At 38.4% G+C, this 27,911-nt stretch overlaps 1 protein-coding gene across 1 annotated transcript in view; it reads right to left on the bottom strand.

The window, feature by feature from the left end:
- HEATR1 (HEAT repeat containing 1) overlaps positions 1-22,766 on the bottom strand; it is a 45,535-nt gene extending 22,769 nt beyond the window's left edge. The window contains exons 1-19 of the mRNA XM_016199866.2: positions 22,613-22,766; positions 21,908-22,124; positions 19,999-20,140; positions 18,161-18,262; positions 17,098-17,238; positions 15,660-15,871; positions 15,398-15,531; positions 13,227-13,329; positions 12,187-12,297; positions 11,684-11,801; positions 10,606-10,713; positions 8,304-8,399; positions 7,791-7,879; positions 6,715-6,926; positions 6,276-6,397; positions 5,487-5,678; positions 3,909-4,092; positions 3,628-3,764; positions 2,687-2,879 (exon numbers count right to left, since the gene is read on the bottom strand). Of these exons, the coding sequence (XP_016055352.2) occupies positions 2,687-2,879; positions 3,628-3,764; positions 3,909-4,092; positions 5,487-5,678; positions 6,276-6,397; positions 6,715-6,926; positions 7,791-7,879; positions 8,304-8,399; positions 10,606-10,713; positions 11,684-11,801; positions 12,187-12,297; positions 13,227-13,329; positions 15,398-15,531; positions 15,660-15,871; positions 17,098-17,238; positions 18,161-18,262; positions 19,999-20,140; positions 21,908-22,124; positions 22,613-22,754 (2,755 nt within the window). The 5' untranslated portion in view covers positions 22,755-22,766. The remainder of the gene's footprint in view (positions 1-2,686; positions 2,880-3,627; positions 3,765-3,908; positions 4,093-5,486; positions 5,679-6,275; positions 6,398-6,714; positions 6,927-7,790; positions 7,880-8,303; positions 8,400-10,605; positions 10,714-11,683; positions 11,802-12,186; positions 12,298-13,226; positions 13,330-15,397; positions 15,532-15,659; positions 15,872-17,097; positions 17,239-18,160; positions 18,263-19,998; positions 20,141-21,907; positions 22,125-22,612) is intronic.
- Positions 22,767-27,911: the final 5,145 nt, after the last annotated feature.

Raw genomic sequence — 27,911 nt, 5'->3', positions numbered from 1 at the left:
TAAAACCCTGGACTATTGTTCCGTCAATTTTCAACGATACCCTGCATTTAGACAAAGAACTTAGTAGCTTCCCTTCATTCTATGCCCTGACTAGCTCAACAGCATTGAAAACCTGCTTCAAAGATATAACAGATGTATCTGCAAGATCAGCTGGATGGGGAGGCTCCTGAAAAGATGTCTCTGGGAGAAAGAGATGTCTAATTTCCTTGTATTTATCAGTTATTAAGCTTTACTTCATACTATGTACTGGAGAATGTTTGTTTTTAATTTGCTAGGAATGGTCTGTTCTACATTCTCTACTTCTGGGTGCTAAGGAAGAGCTCGACAAACTTTCAGACTTTCCTGAGAAGCTGGAAATCCTTCCTGGTCCCCATAACACTAAATTATAAAATAAAGTCAGAAACAAACACTTGGAAAGCTGAACTTACACAAAGGGCAGCTTCAGGCCAAGACACTTATTTGCTAAAAATTCTCTGTATAGTAGAGTAGAGCTTCCAGAACAATCTAAACTCAAAAATAAATTCAAAGTACTCCAACATCATCCCTCAGACCCCAAAAACTGGTTTGAATTGTGTGGGTCTATTTATATATGGACTTTTTCAATACTGTAAATTTTCTCTTCCTATAATTTTCATAATGTCATTTTCTCTATCTTACTTTATTGCAAGGATACAATACATAATACATATAGCATATAAAATGTATATTAATCAACTTTACTGGTAAGACCTGTCAAAAGCAGGTTATTAGCAGTTAAGTTTTTGGGGAGTCGAAAGTTACACATGTGACCCAGCTGGCGTGGCTCAGCGGTTGAGCATCGACCTATGACCCAGGAGATCGCGGTTCGATTCCCGGTCAGGGCATATACCTGGGTTTCGGGCTTGATCCCCAGTAGGGGGCATGCAGGAGGCAGCCGATCAATGACTCTCTCTCATCACTGATGCTTCTCTCTCTCTCCCCCTCTCCCTTCCTCTCTCTGAAATCAATAAAAACATTTAAAAAAACAGCTGTGTGTGGATTTTTGACTGATGGGGGTTGGCGCCCCTAACCCCGTATTGTTCGAAGGTTAACTCTATATAAGTAGTATGGTTACCATATTCAGACAAGGTACAGGAACTCAAGGTAAGTCAAAGCTACATTATTTAAGTAATCAGCTTTTAGGAACGTCTCCCATTTAAAAAAATCAATGTGACTTCATTCTCATTTTTTTAGATTTAAAATAGCATATTTTACATAAAATTGAAAAAATACTTTTTTCCTTTTAAACATGCAAATAAATTTACTATATTAATCAGGCAAAACAAACCAAAGTCACCCTCCATCTGAAAAATGATGTTAAAGGTCTATTCATTTAACAAAGACTTATATGCAAGATTGAGCTGGAATACGTATCTGCAGAAAGTAATAAATGGTAGTTAGATTCCCAAACCACTGAGAAAAACTTAATTCACATAATATGGTATTACATTATTATAACAGGCAGTAATTTCCTTTCGAACAGCATAACGTTTTTTAAATAAATTAAGACAAACACCAGGCAACACCTCCTAGAGCCCTCACGGAAAACGTTTGCTAGATGCTCACTGCGGTCGGGTTCAATGACTAAGGGGCCTTCTCCTTGAGGCCCTCTGGGAGTCCAGGGTACAGTTCCTGAGCTTCCACATAGAACAAGGTGTATTGCTCCTGTTTTTAATGGAGTACTGTGACATGTCCAGGCAGCATAAATGCAAAGGTACTTTAGGAAGGGGCCGGTGACAGATGACAAGGCAGCAGGGCTAGGCAGGAGCCTGTCTTGAAGGAATACCATGGACAAAGTGAAGTCCATTGGTCCTGCTACAGATAGACAAGAGACATATTCCTCAGGGGCCACTGCCTTTGATGCCTAAAGGATAGTAAACATTTCAGACCTGATAGAAAATTGGAAGAATTACAGCCTCTCTCTCTATATCTTTTTGAAAACTAGTTTAACAGGAGATAACCATTTAAATAAATTATGCTATCTCCATTAGCTGAAACACTCTGTGGACATTTTAAAAAGACAAACTTCTATATTTATTAATATAGAACAATGCTTGTAAATAAATAAAAAATTAAGAGTTAAAAGATGTAAAGAAAGTTCTCATTAAAAAATTTAAAAACCTTTCTTAAAAGTAAATCTACCTTGCCCTAGCCGGTGTTACTCAATGGTAAGAGTGTCAGCCCACCCACCGAAGGGTCTTGGGTTCAATTCCCGATTAAGGGAACATACCTGGGTTGCAGGTTCAATCCCCAGCCCTGGTCCGGGTGCATGTGCGAGGCAACCAATCAATGTGTCTCCCCCTCTCCTTTCCACTCTCTCTAAAAATCAATGGAAAAAATATCCTTGGGTGAGGATTTAAAAAAAAAAGTAAATCTACCTAAAACAAGGGCTGCAATTTTATAGTAAGTAGTGGAGAAATACATTCATAGGATTTTATTTTGAGTAAAACTTGAAATTATACATCTACTTTACGTCATATTTGATAAAATTTTGGTTACAATTATAATTCTGTGCTCTTCCAAGAAGTTAATAAAAGACAAATACTGAGAAACTGTTCTGGGAAAAGTGTATGATCAGTCACTTTGCTTTCACAGAACTTTTTTATGAACAGCGAATTTGCAATTAACAGCCAGTCACGACAGAACATAGCGATGCTCCAGACAGTACCTGGGGAGGACATGGATGCCAGCTGGGCTTTGCACTGGGACCTCTGCGAGGACAGCATCGCACAGCCCACATACAAGGCTTGCGTCTGCAGCACTGTCTTCACGCTGCAGCTCAGTGGATTTGAAAGGCTAGAACCATAGGTCCATAAAACAGAAAAGAACTTGAATAACTGAAAAACATCTTCTAGATGTACCTAAATTAAAACAAAAACAAAAACAGTGAACTTCAGTTTTTACTAAATATAACACAGGCTGGTTCCAAATCCTTTTCTCTAGTACACTTACAGAAAATGTTTTATTACAGTATTTTGCTTTGTCTAATCACTGGAACATCTTCTACACTTGGTATTTTTGTAAACTGGGATGCAAATGAATTCAGAAGATTAGCTGTAACTCTGCACTTGAACACATTTAACAAACAAACAAAAAACCAAGGACAATAAGCTGAACACCAAGACGAGGCGGATGCGGGGGAAGCCTCACTAAGAAAGAACTTCCAAGATGAGTGAACAAGGTGAAGTGTGGCAAATGCAGCTGAGGCCTGTCAGACAAGGACGGACAGACAACTGACTGCCAGACCTGGGATGGTGTTTTAAGGGCAGCGCGGAGGTCACTGGTGCTATGATGAAGTTTCCGGACTGAATTACTACATATACTAAAACTCTCTGAACATCTGTTTCTCACTGGCGATGGCATTAACCCACCAAGCATACTGACTAAACACGTGAAGAGGCCAAACACATCAGGAGGCCTGTGGCAACGCTAGGCTCTGTCAAACCTCCTGCCTGGGGTCATGATCACAGCCCTGCTTTACAGTGCCTATGTTTACTATCAAATGCTCTTCACTGTTTAAAAGTCTCCTTTCATCCCAAACTGTCGTAACTAAAATAATCTGCGATACGTGCAAGGGAAGAATGTGCCCGAAGGATAGGAGGCTCATACCTTTATGAAGAGTTTCATTAGCACCCTGAAGTGTGAGGTTTCAACACCACTGAGAATAACCTCAAAGAGCCCAACGAGCAAACGCAGGTAGTCTCTGCCATCTTCTTCCAGTCGCTCAGGATTCCACCACACACCATCTATGCGGACAGGAGAGAGACGATGCATGACTTATGTGAACACTCTGCTGGAACTTCTCACTCAACACAAAGAACGGTCATGGAGCCAAGAATTCAGGTTTCCAGGGTATCTATCACACTCAAAAGACTCACACCTTGTCATACCTTTAGGAAAAGATTTAGGAGCCTTTAGTGCATGAATAAATTTTTTCAGCGAAAACAGGAGTAACATCGAGTCCTCCACAGCAACCCTCTGGGCAGAGTTAACCTGCTGTATGTAATGTGCCCACAGCTGCACTGGCATCCCTCTGTCTATCACCAGCTCAGCATGCCATTCCAAGGGGACTTCCTGAAATGGGAAGGAAACAAAAACAGCAGAGATTTAAAGAGGTTCTGAAAATGGGTTATATAGGTGGACTGCAATGATGTATGTGATTGATCATAAGCAAGATTCTGTCTGTATGTGAATTTAGGTGAGAGAACAACTCTAATCAGATTTTTAAAGAAGAGACAGAAATGAGCTAACCATGGATTCATTTTATGTTTTCTTAAAATACCATCCCTAAAAAACATTATTCATATAAACTGTGTTTATCAAAAGGTGCATTTCTAAACAGAAAGAGGAGGAGTTGGGTTTCCAAGAGATTGGTAAAGGGACTGTTCTCATCGCACATTTTTACTGCTAATCTAAAGGTACAGTAGCTGATTCTCCACATCTGCAGATGATTCTAAACAAGTAGCAAACAGTTAAGGTGTTTAGAAATTATACTGCCAATGCCAAAAGGAAGCATGAAAAAAGATGTGGGGAAATGACAAACGAGCCTGTGCACAGAGTAATAATTTAGAAGAAAAACAGTCCAAAGCCAGACTTAAAAGACACTGTCTTTAGGGAGCTCTTGGCTCAACGTGCTGCCACAGCCAGAAAGGTGCTCATGACTCTTAGAGGTGATTAAATATAAAAAAAAATAAAACTACACGTATCTCCGAATATATAAAGCACTCAATTTGTCCACACTTCTAACACTGAGAACAAACACAGTTCAGGTTATCATACTTTTACAAAAGAAAAAGTTAAAAGGGCCTGTCTCGGCTACTTTTTAAAATATGAAGATTTATTCCTTTAAAGTTTACATAACCTTAGCTATCAATGGCGATGACCAGAACTTCTGAAATCCTAAGGGTATGTGTAAATGTAGAAAAGATGTGATTTGTTTAGTAAATCCTATGAGGAGCCCTCTGAAGTTTAGAGAATAAACAAAAACAAAATACTATTACACCTGGTAGGTATTAAAGGAAATAAGTATTACCTCAAGGTGTGGTACTAGGCAAAGATATAAACTAGTAACTTAGTAACACTGTCAAGAGTAGGCTTGTAAGAGCCAAATCTAATGTACTATTAAAATAATACAAAAAGACCTATTTTTAGTAAACAAGAGCATGAGGGAGTCTTTTGTTCAGGCACTGACACATGTAGTAAACTCTCCATCACTAAAGGCAGGTAGAGCTGACACAATTACCCTATAAAGATGACACAGACACAAAACAGTGCAACCCTGAAATAATTCGATTAATTTTCTGCAAAAGAGAGCACCGATTCACTCTCCACTGCTCCCAAGGTGCTTCACATTCACTCCAGACCCAAACACCCAGCACCTCGGCCTCAGACTGTCAGCTCTGCCCTGACGAGCAGGCCGCTTCCACTTCACTCATCATGCAACCTTCCAGGGACCGCACACTGCTTACCACGGCAGTAATGACACTTTCAAGCTTCTTTATTTTTTTCTGCAACAAACTGAAGACTCTTATCGCAAATGGAAAGTGAGTTCCTTTTAAAGATGAACAGCAAGAGACAAGCACGGCCATGATCACGTGGAAAGTCACTTTCTGCCTCAGGTTAAAGGGTTCCTTCTCTCCAATGTGGATTAAATGCTCCACCTGGAGAAATAGACACGGTCCATGACCTGCAACTCTCGGTTGGTTTGCGCCAAACAATTTTCTCTGCCTCAGGCCCCTCTAGGTATTATGTGTTTTACATTTCAAGTGAGATGACAAATACAAAGCCTTAAGAAAGTATTAGGCACTGACTTCTAAGTACTTATAAAAGTAATTTCGGAAATTACAATGAACATAACTGTACTTGCCAACTGGATGTCTTTAAATCACGAACCCAACACCTTCGCAAAGGCGTATTTACTACAGCAAAAGGAATTTTCTCCTCCTTTACATATTTTGCTATTTTAACAAAAATATAACTTTAATATTTTAAATGAGAGGGGGAAAAAGGAGATGAAAAAGTACACATTATTCTTACTGGTCCAACGTAAAACCACAATGAAATAAATTGTATAAAATGTTAAGGATTTCAATAATCCACAGACTATATGATACAACACTATACGTGTTTAAAGCAAAACAAAGTACTCAAGAATGCAAAAGTTAATTTTAAAAAAAGAATCTAGTAAAGTGAACACCAAGAATCTAGTAAGATTACAAGAAGGAAATGTGGGGGCTGGACTCCAGCAGTATACCTACCATCTTCAACATTGAAGACGGGTCCCCTGAGTTTATATTGCCAGCCAACAACTCAATCATCTTCTGATTTGCTACACCAATTAGTTTGCCTGACTTTGTGCTTTTAATCACATTTTCGAGAGCTGTAAAAAAAAAATTAAACACAGGTCTCTTATGCCACCAACACTCACCTAAAGAGTCACGTAGAATAAGGAATTCAAGCAGAAACTTTACAATTTTCCTACAAAGGTTTATTTTTCCTTTTACCCAATTATAAATTTGTCTGTGGGTTAGTTTCTTTCTCAGTGTATATTTTTTATCTTAGGAAAAAGTTTTTAAATCTTGCTGGCATATACCATAAACATGACTTCAAACAGGTATAGCCAATTTTTAATCGTACTTACCTTCTTTTTAAAGTGTTACCTGTTCATTTTTTCTAAAAAGCAAAGGAATTTCTCACCTTCTTTCCAGCCTCTTAGCATAGGATGCAGAGAGCAAATTCCTGATTTGGATAAATAAACAGCGAGTTTCATCTCGGCAGACCCTAGATCATCACTGTCAATGACCATGAAGGGAAGCAGATGTACCACCACCTGATTTGCCAACTCGTCATTTCCACTCAGCATCTCTTCTTTAATTAACATATCTGCTGCCACCTCAAGTACCTCATACCTAAAACATATAAAAGCACATTTGGTTCAGAGACACATTAGAGACGTCAATTCATCAAAAAATCATTACATTGTTCCAGCTCAAGTGACACCCTGGTCTCCTCATCAAACACCTTATTCAGAGACACCAGATGATCACTTAAAATCCATGCTAATAAAGGAATTATTTGGGACTAATTTTAAACTGCTCACTCGGTCAAATCTTTTTTTTTTTGATAACAATCACATTAGGTTACCTGTAACATAAAACGTATCACACTACTTAACTCCACTAGAAATAAGATTTACTCATAAGTTCGAAAATTATCTGAACACATACTATATGCTAAGAATTAAACATGATAGATACAAAAAACTGTAAGACATGCTCTCTTCCTCTAAGCTTAGTCACTTTTCCATGCAAAAAGCTTAGGTGCCAAAAATGAAATAACCAGAGCTCATCAAATATTTACTATAGAGATATCATGTGCCTCTTAGCTTATTTTACTTAATATATTTTTAAATTATAAAGTAATATATAATCCTTGTAAAAAAAAACAAAAAAACAAACCCAAACTTATAGGTTTATATAAAATAGAAAATGAAAGCTCCTTCCCATCCTACTTTCCAGATTTCAGTACATTATACATTATATACACTTCTTTTTCCACTTTATTAAGAAAAATTTCAAACAGAATAGTATTATGAACCCACACAAATCCAAATGGATTTTTTATAATGCAAGAGCATTGCATTAAGATCCATTTCATTACTATGATCAAAGTATCATATAGCTTAATTATAAGTTGCAAAAAATATGAAAAGCAAAAGAAATTGAATATAATTTCACAAATTCAAAATAGTATGAGGAGAAATGAATACATACCATGCTCTATTTTTTGAAAGTTCTGCTCTTTGAAAGAGATTCAGAAGATTTGAAACTGTCACTTCTGGAGTAAAGTGTCTCTTGAAAACCTAGAGAAAGAAATATCCTGAGTAAATTTTTACTTGCTTCAAATATATATGGTGCTTATTAAATGAACTTTAAAAAACAATGAATTACAATGAATTTATCTCCCAGGAATCCTGGTATAATTCAGAAATTTTGTGAGAGCAATTTCTCAAAAGTGGCATTCATGAGCCAATTTCCCATGACCCAAGGTAAGATCCACAAAGTACTTCCCCTTTTCAAAGAAATTCCACATGCATAAAACTGTGCAACCTCATTACTCCCATCAGCTTTGCCCAACCAGGCTTATGTCTGTGCTCTCAAGAGAACTAATTTACAATGGAAGAGTAATTTTCAAATATATTCCTGCCTAGAACAGAGAATCACATGAGAAGGGCAAGAAACATTTACCAAAAAATGTGCATTTCAATGAACAACAAACTCACTCACCTCAAAAGCATTTACAGCCGACAAAACAACGTCTAGACTATCATCGCCTAATCGGGTTAAAATAGCTGCTTTGATGAAAGACTCATCCATACTCTCCTGAGCAAGAGGAAAAAAAAATTAATTTAGTTGTTGCTAAAACCTTGTAAGCTTGGTTTTGTGAAAAGCACTCCAGAACACCAGTCAAGGAACACAGGCTCTGCCCTGAATGCAAATTCAAATGCTCTAAGCACACTTGCATTGATCTGGATAACCTCTAAAGGGCCTTTTTAGATGAATAATTGTTTGGTACAAACCTTTTCAAATTTCCATGGAATACAATATGTGAAATCTAAATATAATTTTGTATTAAGGAGTTGATCATGTTAAAATGAGTGTGCCCAGATACTGAGAATGCACAGACTAAAGAACAAGTATGCCTGGGTTTCAATCCCGGCTCTACCACTTACTACCTGTGTGTCCTCAGGTAAGTTACTTACCCTTTCTAGGCCTCACTATTCTCATCTATAAAACAGAACTAATAACAATACCTGCCTCAAAGGGTGTTATAGGATTAAATAATGCATGTCAGTGCTCAGAAGAGCGCCTTACCCACAGTAAATACTATTAAACATACTATCATTATCATTGAGGCTTTTACAAGGACAAGGACATGCACTGAAAAACCAGTCCGTCAAAAATTTAAAAAAAAGAGAGGCCCTATTTTTTCAATAACAAAAGAAAATAAAGCACATAATCATTCACAGTAACAGAAAAATAAGACTGCTAATCAACCTGAATAAATCCCTACCTGTAGGTGATAGAAAAGCAACTAAATAATCCTACAAAAAAAATAAGAAAAATAGGTCACTCTGTTAGGAGATAAAATTAAAAACCTCTAGAATTCACAAAGCTGAAGTCAAAGTTTCATGTATCAAATGCCACCAAAATTTTCTCAAGAGCAAACAAGTAGCCAAATGTCCCAGCCTGAAATTCCAAAAGAGAACCTATAACACTGCGGCCTGTAGGCTGAATGTACACAGTGCCCTTCACCAAAAAACCAACCCCAGAGGTGGACGGGGGAAGAAGGGGTGAAAGGAGGAATCTTCCTATTACAACAAAGACCAGTATTCAATGAGTGTAATTATCCAACAAATCATAGGACAAACTGATCAGCAGCTTGTGAAAGAAACATAATTTATGCCAGATTGGAAATCACATAAATTTCAAACTTGAGTATACACAGGTCAACCATTTTTACAGAAACATTCTCACAGATCCTAATGATGCTTTTATTATTTATATACCAATAAACTTAAGTATAACTCCTTTAATATATAAAAAAGTATGTTAAAATATAAAACAAAAAATTTACAAGTCAAATATTTAAAAAACTACAGAATTCAGATTGAGCTGAATGTAATGTGGTAATTATGATGAGCTGAAATTAAATTCTACTTGTAATGTGAATTGGTCCTAAGTGCACGACACCAGTTCTAGAATTCAGCATGCTTATGCTACCATGCGCTACGGGAAAAGTATACACTGCTATAGCTCTTCTCTATTCCAGATATTTTTCAAATATGCAAAAAAGTAATACATGAAACAACTTTAAATATTATACAGATGAACATTCTATTTTAGTCATAGTAACTATGTTACAATGTATACACAACTGACACTTCAAACCCATGATTTGAAGACTATGTAAAAAAAATTAAGAAGCTAAAGAAAAATTTTAAGTAAATAGTATCAGTGGTAAGCTAACACAGCAAAAACTGTGAAGACACTGCTTAAATAACTAAAGTTAGGAAAACCACACTCTATTTGAATTATTGCAAAGTCTTTGTAAAATATCATGTTGTTATAAAGGCAGAATTTACAATGTAAGTCAGTCTCTGTGTTTACTATTTAGAGCCACCAGAATTTTAAACACAAATACGACTGCAGGTACTGACGTGGAACACTGCTCCAAAAGTAAGACAATCAAAATCAAAATTCAAACTAAAAAGTTTCTGATAATTTGAGAACCTCTGCAAACTGATCTATAAATTTCGGTTTGAAAAACACTGAACTACAGCTAACTTAATAACCTGCAATGTGGAAACAAGCAAACAGTTGTTATTAGGGTATATCCAGGTCACAATGGTGGCTAGAGCATGTCTGGTCCTAAGTCTCTGTCCCATGAACTCTCATCTGCTTTACTCAGCTTATCTCTATAATTACACAATATGATTCTGGGTGGTGACTTCAAGTTCTTATTCTAGAATTATACTGTTCACCAAAAGGATAAAAACATCACAAATGAAAGCTGTCTGACACAAACCTTTGATGTTTCCAGGATATTTTTCAGGTGATTAACGGCCAAAAGTCTCACAGGGGCAAGTGGATGATTCAGACTGAGCATCAAGGAAGTATCAGAATCTGCTAAAAACTGTAGGATTCATCACAATTACCAAATGATTTCACCACTAAATCTGAGCAGCATATGATCAAGAATAAAAACCAGAGAAAACCACCCCAAACTGCCCTACACATTCTGTTACTAATTTCACAAACCAAAAAGGAAAGCAAAATCTTTATCTCCAGAATATGGTATGAGTTATGACAGATGAAAAAATGCGTATTGTTAATGCTGAGATTTCCTGTATACTTGTGTCTGTATATAGGTTTAATTTAGTAATTCTGTAAAGTAACTTTATTTACTTTATATATATGATTCCAAAGGCAAATGCAATTCCTCTAAATGATACAAGTGACACTCAAAATAGTAACAGCCTACTTGGCTTATGTAAACAGACTAAGGAAATCTGTATACCAAACTAAGATCTGGAAATGAAAAACCATTAAAGACACAAGTCTAATTATGAAAGAGGAAAACTAACAATCATGTTTGTCCTGATAACATTTACTTTCAAGGCTAATTGTAAGAACTGCTTAAATGTTTAATTTCTAGTATAAAGATTTAGGGTGAATCACAAGAAAATTACTGAAGTTCTAACATGATCACAAAATAAAAATCCACCTCCTTTATTCTGACCAATGGCTGAGCCACCAACGGTTGGCTGCGCCACACTGGGAAGTGCAGAGGAGAAAGGGAAGGACACTACAAGCCTCAGTGAGGCCACCTTCTGAAGAATGCTAATGCACATCATATATACAGTCTCCAAACAATACGTTTCCTGAGGTAAGTACCATATTCAGTTCAAGTCCTGTACCTTTCTCCAGGTATTCAATCCCTGCCTCACAGCCTTACCTCAGATAACCAGACAAAACTGTGTAAAACCACCTCTCCATAAAACACTTCAAAGACAGGAATAAAGTAGCATATTTCCTTCTGGAGTTCTTCAAGGACCCACACAAATATACCCTAAGTTGTCTTAACTCCTCTGAAAAAAACTTACCTGATACTTTCCTCCACTTGTAGAGAGAGAGATAAACTGGTGAAAAAGCTCTTGTTTTTTCAGGTCTGTAATTTGCTTTAGGTGTTCCTCTAAGACAACATCTAATGTTCTGGGATATCTGGGAAGAAATTAAAAGAGTTAATTCATATAAAAAATTATACAAAGTTATTAGCCACACACACCCTACATACACAAAAGACATAAAGTTTTAAAAATTACCAAGATTAAGACTAAAATTTTAACAGATGGAATATGTAAAACCAACTGATATTAATCAAGTTTGTTACTATGACTTACAACAAAAGAGTCTCTCTATAAAAAAATTATGCTCTCCACAGTCCCCACACAACCTCCTCTAATATTTCAAATATATTTAAATCCTGTACCTGTACTTCTCTTGAAGAGGGAAAAAAGGACAATCTCTTTACAATTCATTTACTGTATTAAATTGAAACAAGAGGTACAGATTAACAAAACAAGAGGCACAAACTCATGTAACTTACTTGCTTTCCAAAAGTCTGATAAGTGGAAGAAACTGTTCATTAAGCAAAGATACTTTATCAGGATCAATTTCTTCCTGTGAGCTATATGAAATATACTCTTCAAAAAGAAGGCTGCAAAACAAAACCAATATTAGCAGACATGAAGGTTATTGTTTGCTGAGTACCTATCACGTTCTGGGTAGTTTAGAAATATTATCTCTACCCTCATACCCTACTAGGTAGAAAATTATACTTATTTTACAGATACAACAAACACTGGGGCTAAGAAATATTATAATCTGAGGTCAAATGAGACCAGAAACAGCTGTTGCACTGGTGAAACCTACTGTGCCATACAAAGATGAGTGGGGTTTTTAGCTCCGGTCTGATTCTAGAGCCCAAGCTCTCAACTACTTCACGTGTATACTCCCTTAATTCTCAAGCCAACCCTGGGAGCAAGCAGCACAAATGACGACACACCAGCAAATGGGCACCCGCCTGATGTCGCACATGGCAAACCCAGATGCAGGCAGCCTGGCCTTCAGAACTTCCTACTCTACTCTCCTGGAAATGACAGAGGCAGGGGTCAAGTCCATGTCTGACTGCAATGCCTATGTTCTTTGCATTGTATCCAGCTGCCCTTTAAGCAAGTAAATAAAATGGGAGACTGAACTATTTTTACAGAAAAGAAATAACCTTCACTTTATGCCAGCCCTAAGTATGAAGCTTCTAGCTGATATTTACTGAATACCAACTATAATGTTTTGTTTCAGGCACTTTGGTCCATTTATTATTAGGAAACTAAACAGCCACCATTTACACGTAGCTATAACCCAAATTTAGCTTAACTATTAACTTTCCATGATCATGTGTAAGCACTAAAGCAAAAGAAATTACTTTTTATGTTGTTACTATTACTGGACTACTTATAATTAATAAGTTGATATGGACAACACAAGAAATACATTACAAAGGGATACTGGAAAACTGCTAATCAATCCTGAATAGTACACTAAGCCACAAAAATACAAATCAGAAGCCTGTTAAAAATAACTGCTTACCTAGCCAAAAAATGGTCTAAGTTGTTCTTCAGTGATATACGGGTAAGAACAGCTTCCAAGTGTTTCCTGTAGATCTGACCATCCACTCCTTCAGCTTCCTCTCCTTAGGACATACGACAAATAAAATGGATTGGGGAAAGAATTTCGGCACGCTTACACTACTAAATTCACTCACAGCAGAAACTTTCCTGCCGGAATAACTTTAGAACAAGACACTAAAACCTGCTTTTGGGTTTTTTAACCTATTTTCAAAAGTGTATTTCACCTATTTGGTCATTTATATATTTCAAAGCATTTTTACTTATATTACCCTCATTTATCCTTTACCTGAAATTCCCTGAATTCTTAAAAACAAGTGTGACTACAACTACCTCATTGATGACAGAGAAGTCCAAACACTAGTCTTCCCCAGGTCAGTTACAAATAGTTGAAGCTGGGACCTGAACCTAGGTCTCGTTAAACTACAGTCATCCCCCTTTATCCATGGGGATTATGGCTGAAGACAGCAGTGCATGCCCGAAACCTTGGACGGTGCCTGAACACTATATATAAAGTGTTTTTCCTATACGTACATACCTATGATAAAGTTTAACTTATAAGGTAGGCACAGAAAGAGATCAACAACAAAAACTAATAAATAAAAGTTATAACAATACACAGTAGTAAGTTATGTAAATGTGGTCTCTTTCTCTCAAAATAATCTCACTGTACTGTACTCACTCTTCTTTTGGTGATGATGTGAGATGATAAAATGCCTTATTAAGTAAAAAACTTTCACCTTTTCATTTAAAGTGCTTTTCGGCTTCTCTGGCAGATCTGACTTCTCAGCATCGCCATTATTAAGTGAAATAAGAGTGACTTGAACACTAGCACTGAGACAGCTGATCTGATAATGAAGAAGTGACTAAGTGACTAACAGGTGAATTAGCATTTATCGTGCAGAAACGATGGAGAAAGGGATAACTCATGTCCCGAGAGGGACAGAGCAAGACTTCATCACGATACTCAGAACCACACACAATTTAAAACTAATAATTTATTTATTTCTGGAATTTTCCATTTAATATTTTCGGATCATAGTTGACCACAAGTAAATGAAACTGTGGAAAGCCAAAGGGAGGACGACTGTATCTCTGAAAATAGGCTAAACATTTGTCCCAATACCTCCTTACTGAACCAAAAGTTGTCACCTATTTCAGATTCAGTGAAATAATGTATGAACCAGAATTTGGCCCTACCTTCAAAGATTGGGATCACATTACTGATCACCATCAGAATAGGAAAAATACCCATTCATTTATGCTTAGTTATGTTTCTGAAACATATTTAAACAAAGATTAGGTTAAGCAAACCTTATTTTCTAATAGACTAACATGTATTTGGAGATGTCTTTCTTAGTACGTCTTTCTTAGTCCAAGTAGCAATAGGACCAAAGCCCAGCTGGTGTGGCTTAGTGGTTGAGCATCACCTTATAAACCAGGTCATGGTTCTGTTCCCTGTCAGGGCACATCCCTGGGTTGTGGCTCGATCCCTACTACGAGGCATGCAGGAGGCAGCTGATCAATGACTCATCACTGATGTTTCTCTCTCTCTCTCTCTTCAATGAAATCAATGAAAACATATTTTAAAAAATTAAAAAATATGGACCAAGTATTTCTCCCTTATCTTTCTGTATTTATTGAAGAATAAAAACCATGTAATACAAGCCATCACTTTCTAATTAATTTTGGATTTTTATGCATGAGATTTTCTTGGTCTTATATTTTCAATGATTCAAGGGAGAAAAACTCTATAGTGAGCAACTGGATATTTATTGTGAATGAAATCACTAAAATTCATCAACTATCTAAATGAGAAGGGAAAGTTTTACTCAGCAACATATTTTAATTGTTTTAAAGTAATTTCATAGCCTTTCCTGTAGAAACTGTGTAAGAACGTACATTTAAAAAAAAAAAAAGAATTCTGAGCATATCAAAGATTCTATTTTCTCCAACCAACCTGCTCTCCACTCCAAAGGTATCTCACTTAAGAAAAATAGACAAATTACACAAAAACAATTGGTTAGCAAAAACTTTTAAGTATCTTAAAGATATGAGCATGGGAATGGCTCCTATTTTAAGAATCAAATATTAGAAACCAAGTTTTTGGATGTAAAATGTAATACCAGGTACCTGTAACATGATTAATGATAGAGACGACCAGATGGGGGAGCATGTAACGCAGAAGAGGACTGACGTCGTATGTCTCAGAAATCCCGTGCAGTATTGTAATAAGATCAGGAACATTACACAAGTGAGGAAATGGCCTTTGAAGAAACAAGTACATAAAGTTATTACACAATGTTATACAATGAATGGCAATTTATCTTTAAAAAAATTATTCAAAATAATTTCATTCACCTCTAATATCATTTCTCAATTCAATTGTACGTACTTTTTCCCAAGGCTCTCTGGCTTCTGTCTCTGCAGGAGCACTATCAAGCAACTCAGTCCATCCTTGATCAAAGAGGGAGTTTTAGTCAATGTTTTGATAATCTGTGACGCCAATGAATTGACGAAGGTATCTTCCATTGTCACTTTCACAGAAATCTGACATATTATCATATATGTTGCAGCTCTGTAATCTGGTAAAGATGATTTCAATCCCTAAACATTTTTTAAAATACAAGGGAAAATAACAAACTATATTATTTTATTCTACATAAAATATTACTTTACCTTGACAAATTACACATGCCATAAACTAGAGATTAATACTACCTAATGCACACTCCTCAGAAGTGAAGCACTAAGATGCTGACTCCCTTTCCTGGGTGGACATAAAGAAGAGACATGTCTCTTGGACGAGAGGAGGGATCCCAGAGGGTCTCCCCACTCAAACACACACCACACATCCTAACAGGAGCCAGGGAGCTCTTTTTTTATATGCAAACTCCCACCCATGTAAGGGAAACTTCAATCAGAAACAAAGAGTATCTGAGTGAAGACAATGATCGTGGGACACTGGTGGGAAATGAAAGCAGTACCTCCGTGGGGATCTGGGAAGGTGGCAGGCACCAAGGCAACTGGGAAGAAGAAACGCTAAGAAGCGGGTCAGTGCAAAAAGAATGACGAGAGCCTGTGCTTTAAAGATTCTCTAATCCAGTCTTTCCAGTGAGGTAACATGACTACTAAGAAAAAAGACCTGGGAGAGAAGACCACCATGTGAAGGTGGGCAGAACAGGAGTTATGCTACCACGAGGCAGGGAGCACCAAGGGTTGCCAGCAACACTGGAAGCTAGGAGAGATGCCTGAATTCTCCCTCAGAGGCTCTAGAAGGAACAAACCCTGTCGACACCTTGATTTCAGACTTTTAACCTCCAGAATTGCAAGACAATAAATTTCTGTTTACGCTAAGAAAAAAATAAAAAAGAGAAAACATATATATCTGGGAGACAGGACAAGGCCAAATATCTAACATTTATTCTTTAAGAAGCCCTAATTAAGATCTTCCTCTGGCTCTGGGGTTTGAGCATTAACCCATAGACCAGGTGGTCAAGATTTGATTCCGAGTCAGGGCACATGACCAGGGTACAGGCAAAATCCCCAGTAGGGGGCGTGCAGGAGGCAACTGATCAACGTTTATCTCTCATCATTGCTGTCTCTCTCTCTGAAATCAATAAAAACATACGTAAAAAAAATTTTTTTTTTGATGATACTACTCTGGTAAGTTTATAAGACAAAAACAAGTCATATTTTTTACCTAAAAATTAAATCTCGTCAACCATCTGAAATTGTCAATTTCAGAACATTTACGTCTAAGTTAAAATTTTAAAAGCAATAATATTCCTTCAAGTACAAAATAATCTATTATACACTTGAGCAGGGCCAACCTTTTGGACATAAGGAAATAGCTTAGCAACTACATTGTCCGATATGTCCTCGGCAGCCACCAAAGCAGACACGATGGTAGAGGCATAAAAAGTTAACAGAACCCTTAACTGTGCTGAACTCCCAGGATACTCAGCAAAAGCCTGGAACAAAAACACAAAACACATTTAAGGAGTGAAAGGCCAATTAATAAAAGTATAAAAATATTTACAGCTCTCAATTACCTCAGGCTGATATTTAAATTTTTATACAACACTAAATACACAAATTCAATGGTTCAATTGAACATGACAAGGCTGACTGAACAAACTTCCTGACATTTTTAGGTTGTCTCTTTAAACTGTTTCAACAATCATAAATACAAGGTGTCCCAAAAACATGTATACACACTTTAACAGCTGATAGCTCAACTGATGTTTCTTTTCACCCAGACTAAGCTTTGAACAAAGGAAATTCATTCTAAAATGCTGCTGGAAGTTTGAAAACGCAGTTGAAGTACAAACACTGCCTTTATAATTTTTCAAAGTATGTAGACATTCATTCCAGTTGAAGCCAGACTAAGCTTTAAACAAAAAAAATTTATCCACTAGACTTTTTTATGGGGATATATAAAAGATAAAGTTCACAGTACAAAACCAGCAACAGTCAAACAAAATGATTTTTATGTTTGCAATTTCATTGCTTTGAGTTATCAGCAGCGCCTGGACCAGAACAGTCAGCAGTTTCAAAACAGGCATTCACAAAACAATTATTCATTTCTGCAGATCCTTTTAAATTTTGAAAATGAACTATATGTTAATAAACACTGACTTTATAATCATTCAAAGTGTATATACATTTTCTTGGAACACCCTACAGAATTTGGCAAGGAATAATTCATTTTTGTAGAAAAATATCTTTAATGATGAAAGACTGACCCCACTACTCACTTTCCTGAACAGGCCATTTAACAAAAGGAACTTCCTCCAAGTACCACTGTTAATAGGGAAGGCCTCAGTACGTTTTCTCCACTCAGAGCAAGCAATCTTTTAATAGAATTATACATTCATAAAATACACTACTCACCTTCACAGACTTTGTTACCAGACTACAAATGAAATCCATGAATCCAAGATCTTTGTAGCAGTGGGTAACCAAAGTTCCCTTAGCTAAGGGTACGCCCGATTGCTGTCAGAGACAGAGGGACAGTCAGTGACTGGTCGTTACCTTTAACCCTCACCTGAAGATACATTACTATTGATTTTAGAGAAAAGGGAGAAACACTGACATGGCAGAGACACATCAATTAGCTGCCTCCCATACCTGAAACCCAGGCATGTGCCCTTGATCAGGTCGAACCCATGACCCTTCAGTGTGCAAGCCAATGCTCTAACCAATTAGCCACACTGGCCAGGGCATGCTGAGTAGTTTGAATAGAAGCTTTATCAAAAGTTGATCTTCTCTTATTGAACATTCTTCAGTTCAAATTCTTTACATCCAAACTCTTTCACTTTCCTACTTAAAAATTCCCATACCTGTGCTGGCCAGTGTTGCTCAGTGGTTAGAGCACTGGCCCTAAGACTGAGGGTCCCAGGTTCAATTCTGGACAAGGGCACATACCTTGGTTGCAGACTCAATCCCCGTGAAACACATGTGGGAGGCGACCAATTAATGTTTCTCTCTCTCCCTTCCACTCTCTCTGAAAAGCAATGGAAAAAATATCCTCAGGTGAGGATTAAAAAAAGAAAATTTCTCATTCCTGCCCTGTCCAGTGTGGCTCAGTTGGTTGGAGCATCACTGTACACCAAAAAAGGTTGGGGGTTCAATTCCTGGTCAGGGCACATACCAAGGTTGCGGGTTCGATCCCCAGTTGGGGCGCGTATGGGAGGCAACAGATCAATGTTTTTCTTTTGAATTGATGTTTGTTTCTCTCTCTCCCCTCATCATTCTCTAAAATCAATAAACATGTCCTCGGGTCAGGATTAAAAAAAAAAAAATCCCATTCCTTCTTATTGTAATTCAGACCCTTGGCCTCACTGTCATAACCCATACAGTTAATTCTTCCCAGTTGTACCACCAGTTAGCCTACTTTTGTCCCCACTGCCCTCCTCCCTTGCCTGAATCGCTATGCCCAAAATTCAGTAAAATTCCTACTGACAACACAAATCTACTTTCCTCTATTGTATGTTGCAAACAAAGTGGTCATGGCAAATCAGTTGTTTTACTACAAAATCATTCTACCTGACCTTAGCCAGACCCATCCTATAAAGCAACCATCTTTTATTCATCTGTAAATTAATTCCTAGCATCTTCCTTACAACTTTAATACTTTCTTAAAGTCCTTCAAGTTTTCCTCATCCTTTTGATTTTTGTTAAGTATTTTCTGCTTTTCTTCACCTCCAACTTTTTTTAAGCTATTCATCTCCAAAATTTAAAATACCAGAGAGTATAAAATAATGGGAAGACAAGCTTTAAAATTGGCTTATTCAAATCCCAACTCTCCCACTTTATAGTTATGTAAGCTCTGGCAAGTAGCTTATTCTCTGAGCCTGTCCTCATCTGTAAAAATGGGAATTTTGTGAAAACCCAAGATAATATACAGGGTGTGGCAAAACTAGGTTTACAGTTGTTCATACGGGAAATAGTACAATAATTAATAAATAGCACAAGAATAAACTCTGTTTCTCCCACTCACAACTGTAACCCTACCTTTGCCCCATCCTCAGTGTAAATTGCCTAGCCTGTATCAGGCATGAATAAAAGCCAGCTGTTATCCATGAGTTTAAACTGGAAGTTAAGAAATAAAAGTGATGGAGGTAATACTTGGACCACCCTCAGACGCACTAATGACTTTTATTTTTTCCAAACTACATCTCCTAATCAAGATTTGTAATAACCAGATACGTGTCATTCAACAATCATACCTTAACTGGAAACAACCAGAACCATTTGTGCTTTGAATTATTAATTTTTAGAAGCTGTATAACCCGCACAAATATTCTTGTCTCATGGTATGGTAGAACACAAGCAATGAGGCTATCTTGATTATAAAGATGGATGTGGAACCTGGGGGGGAAAGCAAACAATTCAAGTTGACACTAAAGTTACAAGCATATATTTCCTTACATGTCCAAATTGTGTTATCACTGAGCTAAAACTACTCAGAATGAATACCAGCAGAAACCACCACATACATAAGCTCTATTTTGTACTGAAGTACTCAACAAGAGTCGGCCAATTCTTATGCAGTAATACTTTTAATATTCGATACCAAAATTTATATCCCATTCACTTTCTCTCAGCTTTGTTTCAACCTGTTATTACATTAACATAACTGTGGGATCACTGCAGTCAAACCCAAAGAGAAGCAACTGGTCCACCAGGCAGCAACGCTCAGCTTCTCTTCGTGCTCTAAAGTTCACTTTCCACAGCTGCCTCAGTTTCCCTTATAATAATTCTAAAACCAAAAGACAGACTAAAAATAAGACATTACTTTCTTTGAGTTAAAAAAATTACCAAATCACAACCCTATATAATTTGTCCATGAACTTCACAAAGCTTTGTATTGGTCCCTCCACCTTAATAACAAAAGACACTGTCACATACAGGAAATCCTTTCTAGCCTTTAAGACTTAGCTCAAATGCTTCCTTTTCCAAGCTTTTCCTAATTCCCCCAGCCAGTGATCCCTCTTATATCTGTCTACACTCTACTTGTATCTTTCTCAGAGCACCACACCACACTGAATTTTCTTAGTTTTATATGTAGCTTGCTTAGTTTTGTATGTGATGTTACTACTTTCTCCACTAAGCTTTCCTCAACTACTCAGGTAGTCCTACAGGCCCCAAACTTTGCATACACCTTTACTGAAGCATTTATTTCTAACTCAGTGTTACATGAATAAATGCAGAACCAAATGTAAAAAGTGCTCCTTACATTAATTGATCTATTTGGGGGAAATTAAGTTCTAGAAGACAGAGAAAAATATTATAGACTTGATTCTTTTTTGTCTGATGAGTCTAACATTCTGATAATCAGAAGCCCCCAGATAAAATTGTTTTCTTCATAACTCACTTGCTTCCTCAAGGGAAGTCACTTTACCACCATCTCTCCAATTAATGAAACAGAAATCTTTCTTCTCTTAAAACATATATATGGGTGAATAAACAAAAATGTGTAAGCTGTGATGAGATGCTAGTGAGAAAATAAAACTGAATAACCTTACTGAGACAATTCCTGAAGTGGATGAAATACCAGACCTTGAACACAAGCTTGTATCCAGCTTACTAGGTATACGACTTAGGCAACGTAATTTCTCTATGCCTTAGTTTTCTCAATTATAAAATGGGGACAAGTATCTTCCCATAGGAATGTTGTATGAGACAATGCACGCAAAGTGCTCACTCACCACGGGGCCTGGTGGGTAAATATTCAATACAGGATAGCTATAATGGTTTTTCTAAAGTTATGGTATTTTAGAAGATACTATTCCCCTCTCCCAAACCCCTGATTTTGGTATTTTGACAAGAAAAAAGTCCCCTTTGCTCCAAATACGCAGTAACAACTGGTAATGACAAAGTGACATGAGTGCCTTAGAACTAGTGAGGTTTATCCTCAAGATCTTCAGCGGTTGTTTCAGTATTAACAAAAGCGAGTTTAACGGCAGAAGGGCATGCTCATCTCACCTCATCATGCTTATCTTACTGCATCTCCAAACATCCTGCTAATCTCTTACCTAATTTTTCAGCTTTAAGTTGACAAATGCTGTCATTACTTAATTTTTTTAAAGATCAAAGTTGTTAGCCCATAATTATTCCTGTAATTCCATTTGCTACCTGTGAATCAACCACTCCAGGCACTTCTGTGCTGGCTTCAGCAGGAAGTAAGGGGACAAGTGAACAAGGAATAGTGAAATGTTTTCATCCAGCTGTCTGTTCACTGCTTTGGTCTGAACGCTGCGCTCCAAGGTCTTTGCTAGCTGGCTGAACAACGGTGCTTCAAACTGCTCAAAGGAAGGATCGATTCCAAGCAGCTCCTCCAAGCCAGTGCATCCTAGGAAAAGGCCAGTTTATTTAACAATTCTTTGCAAGAAAACTCATCTCACCCCTCTTTTACAGTTTTACTCACCCCTAAACAAATTCTCTGAATTCTTTTAGCATGTATAATCTGTAATACAGTCCCAGTTATATTGCAACAGCCAGGAGAAGAAAAAGAACTTCCTGGCAGGGCCGTTTTTTTCTTTGAAAATCTCTCCTACAACAAGACGAGTCCTCTGGAAAGGCTGCTCCTCCACCCAGCCACTGTCTCCAGTCCTCCCTGAGTTAGATGACGTCCCCAACCTTGTTTCCTCTGTGAAACTCAGATGCCTACCGACATACATTTCAAGCACCTAGCACGTGGTTGTCATTCTCTTTCCCTAACAACGTAAATCAATAAGTTATAAACTGCTAAGGTAGAGGGCAGGTCAGGAGAGAAAAAAAGAAAGTACAGCAACATCCAGGAAACAAACGCTTCACAGGGCTTTCTAAAGGGCGGCTCACCAATGGCAAAGGCGGTGTCCCTGTCGATGGTGGCCGCTTCCTTGGGGTCAAACAACAAAGAGGCAACTTCATCTCTGGATAAGAGGCTGGGGTCACTCTGAGGGAGGGCGAGCCGCTGGAGCTGCTGGGCCAAGGACGTCATCTCTCCCGCTGCCGGGTGTCTGAAACGCGGCGGGAAACACACGCACCGTGAGCAGCTCGTGCGGAACTGCCAGCAGGTGACCTCCCGCCCGTCTGCCGCCCGTCCAGGCAGCGTCCCGCCGCCCGCCGCAGCCGCGGACACGGAGCGGCGGCCGGGACGCGGACGCAGGTGCCCACGCCAAGGCAGCCGACAGCCCCTGCAGTCTCTCAGCCCCGGCGCGCCTGCCGGCCTCCCTCGGCCGGCGCCGCAGACGCGGGACCTGCCGCCGCGCCCAGCCTGGCACACCGCCGCCCCGCAGCGCCCGCTCACCGGGAGGGCGACCGCCGCACGACTCGGGACCCACACCCTCACAGCTGCTCCACATGGAACCCCGGCCGGCGCTCGCCCGGAAACCCCGAGCACGCCTCAGCGCAGCTTCCGGTCCCGGGCGCTACGGCGAGAGAAAACGTCCAAGCTGCTGGAAATGCAAACGAGGGCTCCGCCTCCCTGCGGCGGAGCTCCGCCTCCGTCGGCCCAACTTCCGACTCCGTGTGTCACTCCCTTCAGGGGGTCGGCCGGCCGCGCAGGTCGGCCGCGGGAGGTTCCGGTCCCTGCGTGCGCGTTGTGCGTCGGTCGCTCCAGCTACGCGCGGGAGCAGAGCCGCTCGGCGGGTGCCGGTGCCGCGTCCCCGGCGCCGTGGTGCGGCCCTGGAGGTGTCTGCTTTTAAATGTACCCTGTTGAGATATAATTTACAAATGAAATTACTGACGTCTGCTTAACAGCTCCACGCGTTGTACCCAAGACTATGTCTGTGTTACTGTCGCCCCAGCAAAGACCTAGGGCCTTTCCCTGACCCCCCAGCTCCTCCCGCCCCCCGAGTCCCCGAGGTGAAGCTGCTGAGACGGTCCCGTGCGCCTGCGCCACTGTCTCCCCAGGCGGGGTGCTGGGTGCTCAGAACAGTCAAAACCCCCGGGGATTTCTGCCGACAGCTGACAGCCTTCTTTTCTGCTCTTGCAGAGAAGCGGCGATTTGAAAGCGCTGGTGTCTGCCTGCCTTCCTCTGTGCCCGGACTTTCGTCTCCCGAAGCAATTAGCTTTGGGAGAAATGAAAGCGGTGGGGATGGAAACCAGGCCTATTTTATCCACGAGACATATTTGCTTTTTTGCTTTAAAAAGATATTCAATATGTTTTTAAAAGCTTATCAAAGCGAAAGAAAAAAACCGCCCGCCAGGTATTTGGTTGAACCCATTCAATGTCAGTTTCAATGGAATTTGGTGCCACGTGGAATTTGACGTTGAAGTGCTCTAGGGAACTAGCTTCTACATCAGAAGACAGCAAGCCCGAGATTCATAATAATTTTTTTTAAGTTTTGGTTGAAAAAAATTATACCATGGTCTTGAATTATATCTTTTTCTCCATTTTAAAAGAATTCTTTGGATGTGTTCCTGACTGTTTTCTGATTGTTGCCTCCTCGGTGTCGTGATTACATGCCGGGCTCCCTGTTTGACTATTTATTCAATCCAGGACCAGAGCAAACTTACTTTCTCAGCTGTTACTTGAATTTAAAATATCAGTTATAGATTAGATGTGGCTCTGTAATTCTATCTAATAATCTTTTTCTTGGCTTTTGCTACTTTGCATTCATTAAACCCATAACTTTAGCTATAACTGATACATATTTCTTAACACAAGGATAGACATTGTTTCCCAGGTGGTGTTTTAACCACATGTTCTTTCACCGATGGGGACTTCAAACTTCAGGGTGATGAATCCCACTCCTCACGTCAATCACTGTTTATGGCAAGGACTGTACCCAAAGAAAGCAAATGTGTAAGAGTGATTTGAATGAATGAGTTGTTCTTTAAGGGATATTCTCGCTCCCTCACCCCTTGTAATTGGAAGTACAGATGCTCTGATGGGTTCCATGTGTGCTTTACCCCAGACTATGTATGTGGTGGTGAACACAACTGCTGAGGTCTCTGCCTTTGTGTACCTTTTATCCCACGAGGTACTGTGACAAATAACACAAAACCATATGATGGGTGTGGCGGAGGGAGGGCATCGTTTGTTTGAGCGGCTGGAGAAGGACTCTGTGAGGAGGGAACGTTCAAGCTGAGACCTGAACGAGAAGTCTTGAAGAAACGGAGCTCATCCCAGACAGGACTCTACTCCAATCATCACAGGCTCCTTTCTGACCACCAAATATACCAAGCTTGTATTTTCTTTATAGCAGTTATCACGACCTGAAATGATCTCTTTAGGTTACCTATTTATTTCTTGTATCCCCTCACTAGACTACTGTCTGCATGTAGGCTGGCATGAAGCCTGTCCAAGATTTGAGGAGCCAGGCAGGAATACATTTGGAAACTCACCTACTGTTGGTCTGAATATTTAAAACTTATAAATCAACCTAATACGCCATCAACTAAGAAATGTTATAACCCCCAACTTTGACATGTGAACATTTATGATGACAAAATAAAAATATTTTTATATGGATGAAAGACAGAAAAATGTGAAAGATGACAGCACTTAATTATTACTATACCCATCTGGGTAAAATGTTGATTAGCTAATGATTTTGGATGAGCAATGAAAATATAAAGGGCTAATATGTTTCCTATATATTTAGCCCATAAAAATTTGCCTTCATTTCAGGAAAACACCAATTATGTTGTTTAATCTAGATTTTCACAAAGTGTTATAGTGACAGAAATTATCAAAAAAGATTAAAAACTAAAATTTAATTATATTCAAAATATACAAGATTTGAATATATTCTCATAAAAATATAAATTAAGTAAAAATTCAATACATTATTTTCACTTGTTTTCAAAAGACATCTAAGAAGGCAAAATACAGATTATAATTAGCAATAAATTTTAAATAAAATTAAAGCTAAAGTTTAAACAATTTTGGTAAATCTTATTACCTTCTTAAATTTTCATCAAAAGAAATTATTCACAGCTTTACCATTCAGTGTCCAACTAGTTGCCCATGGAAAGAATCAATATTACCTATCATTCATGTTATACCTGTATCTACCTGTTTATAAGTGAGTCAGATCAATTGTTTAATATTGTTAAATGATCCTCAGCAGCCATATCCAATTGTTGAGAATACATCACTCATGAGTACATCCAGAACCGTAAATAGGAAAACAAAAGAAAACAAGAAATCACATGTTTGAAACTACTCAGAATTAATACTTCATTATGCAAAACTCTATCATGTTCATACAGTCTGAAAGAAGAGTGTATCAAGCTCGAGTTGTCTTTCCTCCTACCGAGGCATCTGCACCTTCAAATCCTCCCTGCGTGCTGCAGCTGGGCCCAGAGCACCGCAGTCCACAAACCCTCAGGGCATTCAAACAGGGCTGTCCAGGGGGGGTTGAAGACAGGGCTTTCTCACCTTCACTGCCGAACCCTACCACAAAGAAAAGTGCCTGGGACATGGGTGACAATAAGTATTAACTGGCTGAACAAATGCATGTAAGTTGTGTAAGCTGTACCTGTCTCTCTTTCCTGTTCAAGAAATGCATATCAGAATACAAGTGAATGAGAGTAGCATTGTTACAGGGATAACTGAATTACTCTAATGACAATAAAAGTAAATTATTCAGAAACTTCAGAATTTTATTATTACGGGATTATTCGTATCATACAGGAAAACTGATGGCATAACATCTACTTAAAATATATCTATTGATGGAAATGAAATAAGATGTATATCATTAGCAAGGTAAATTCAGTGTGAAATCTACATTTTAGTCAAGTGCCAGCAAATGCATGGCTAGTTCAGTGATTGAGAAATTAAGTAGCTGTTCTCCATATTGTGTCCCTAAGTCATTTACATAATTATGAATGTGATGATTTGTGATCTCGTCATCAAAAATTACAACTGTCTTTCTGGTTATTTTGAAATAACTAGTAGGGAGCTGGGAGTTGGAAAAATAGGTTTGGAAACCCACCAGAGCAGTTGCCTGCTATATACTGTGGGAGCCAGCAGGTGACATCCAAGCATTTCCTGATCCCGAGTGCACCCCACAGTATCCTGAGCACCTTAAGTGCAGCAGCAGTTTTCAAACTTTTAAAATTTGAACACTGTGTACAATTATGCAAAAATTGGATCAAGTCTTCCATATATTATAAAAGGCAAGAGAAATAATGCTTTTAAGTGCTATTTAGAGAACCAAAGGACTTTAAAATGTTTAGGTTTTCTTAGCTCATTCAAAAGTCATCTGTTTAATAAATACACTAAGTTGTAGGTGTGAGTAGCCTGAATCCCTTCCCCATTCACCTCATTTGAGTTAATTTCCATTGACTATTTGCCCCTGGGGAGAATTTTGTGTTGGTTAGGGTGATGGTGAAGTAGAGAATTGGGGAAGTCTGCAAGATGCAATTAATAGGAATATAATGGCAAAGAATGATCAGAAAATCCAGGAAAGTTGGGGGGCCGGATGGCTTTATGTGAGAAGGATTTGAAGAATTTGGGGTAGAGAAAGGAATAAATTGAAGAGTAGGGCAGCTCCTGTCTGTGATTTTAGATAGACAGGAAATAGATTTTAAAAAATAGAAGGTTTTGCTTTGTGTGACATTTGGATTCTCCCTTTGGTATTCTGACAAGACTTGTATAAAAAGCCCAACTCTAAGTTCGTTTGGGAATCCGACTAATGTTTCTTGTATAACTCTATGCTGTAGCTACTTTCAAGACCCCGGAGGCCGGCTAGTTTTATGTGGGTTATTTAAGTATTATAAATACAAGAGACAAAAATGCCATTACTTCCTGGTGACACAATTTTATACCTAGAAAAGCCAAGGATCCGGTTCTAAAAGCAACTGCATATAGTGTGGAATATAGGAAACTGGACAGGTGCAAGTGTACACACAGACACACATACATCCATGTGACATCAATAACGTTTTATCTGTAATTGTGGGAAAACAGAAAGGAGAAAGGCCAATTTCTACTAGCAAAACACACACAAAGTACTTGAGAAAGAAAGTATAAGATCTCTGTGGAGAAACTATAAAAACTTATGGAAAATTAAAATAAAAGATTTGAATGAGTGGGAAAGATTGATAGACATATATGCTCCTGTATAGAAAAAAAATAAAATATCTGTGCCATCCCCTGGTTAATTTACATATTTATTTATGTATTTATTATTTTTTAACC

Source organism: Miniopterus natalensis, chromosome 21, assembly GCF_054644295.1.
Source record: "Miniopterus natalensis isolate mMinNat1 chromosome 21, mMinNat1.hap1, whole genome shotgun sequence".
In the NCBI taxonomy this organism is placed as follows: Eukaryota; Metazoa; Chordata; class Mammalia; order Chiroptera; family Miniopteridae; genus Miniopterus; species Miniopterus natalensis.
This window is presented reverse-complemented; position numbering and strand designations above follow the sequence as displayed.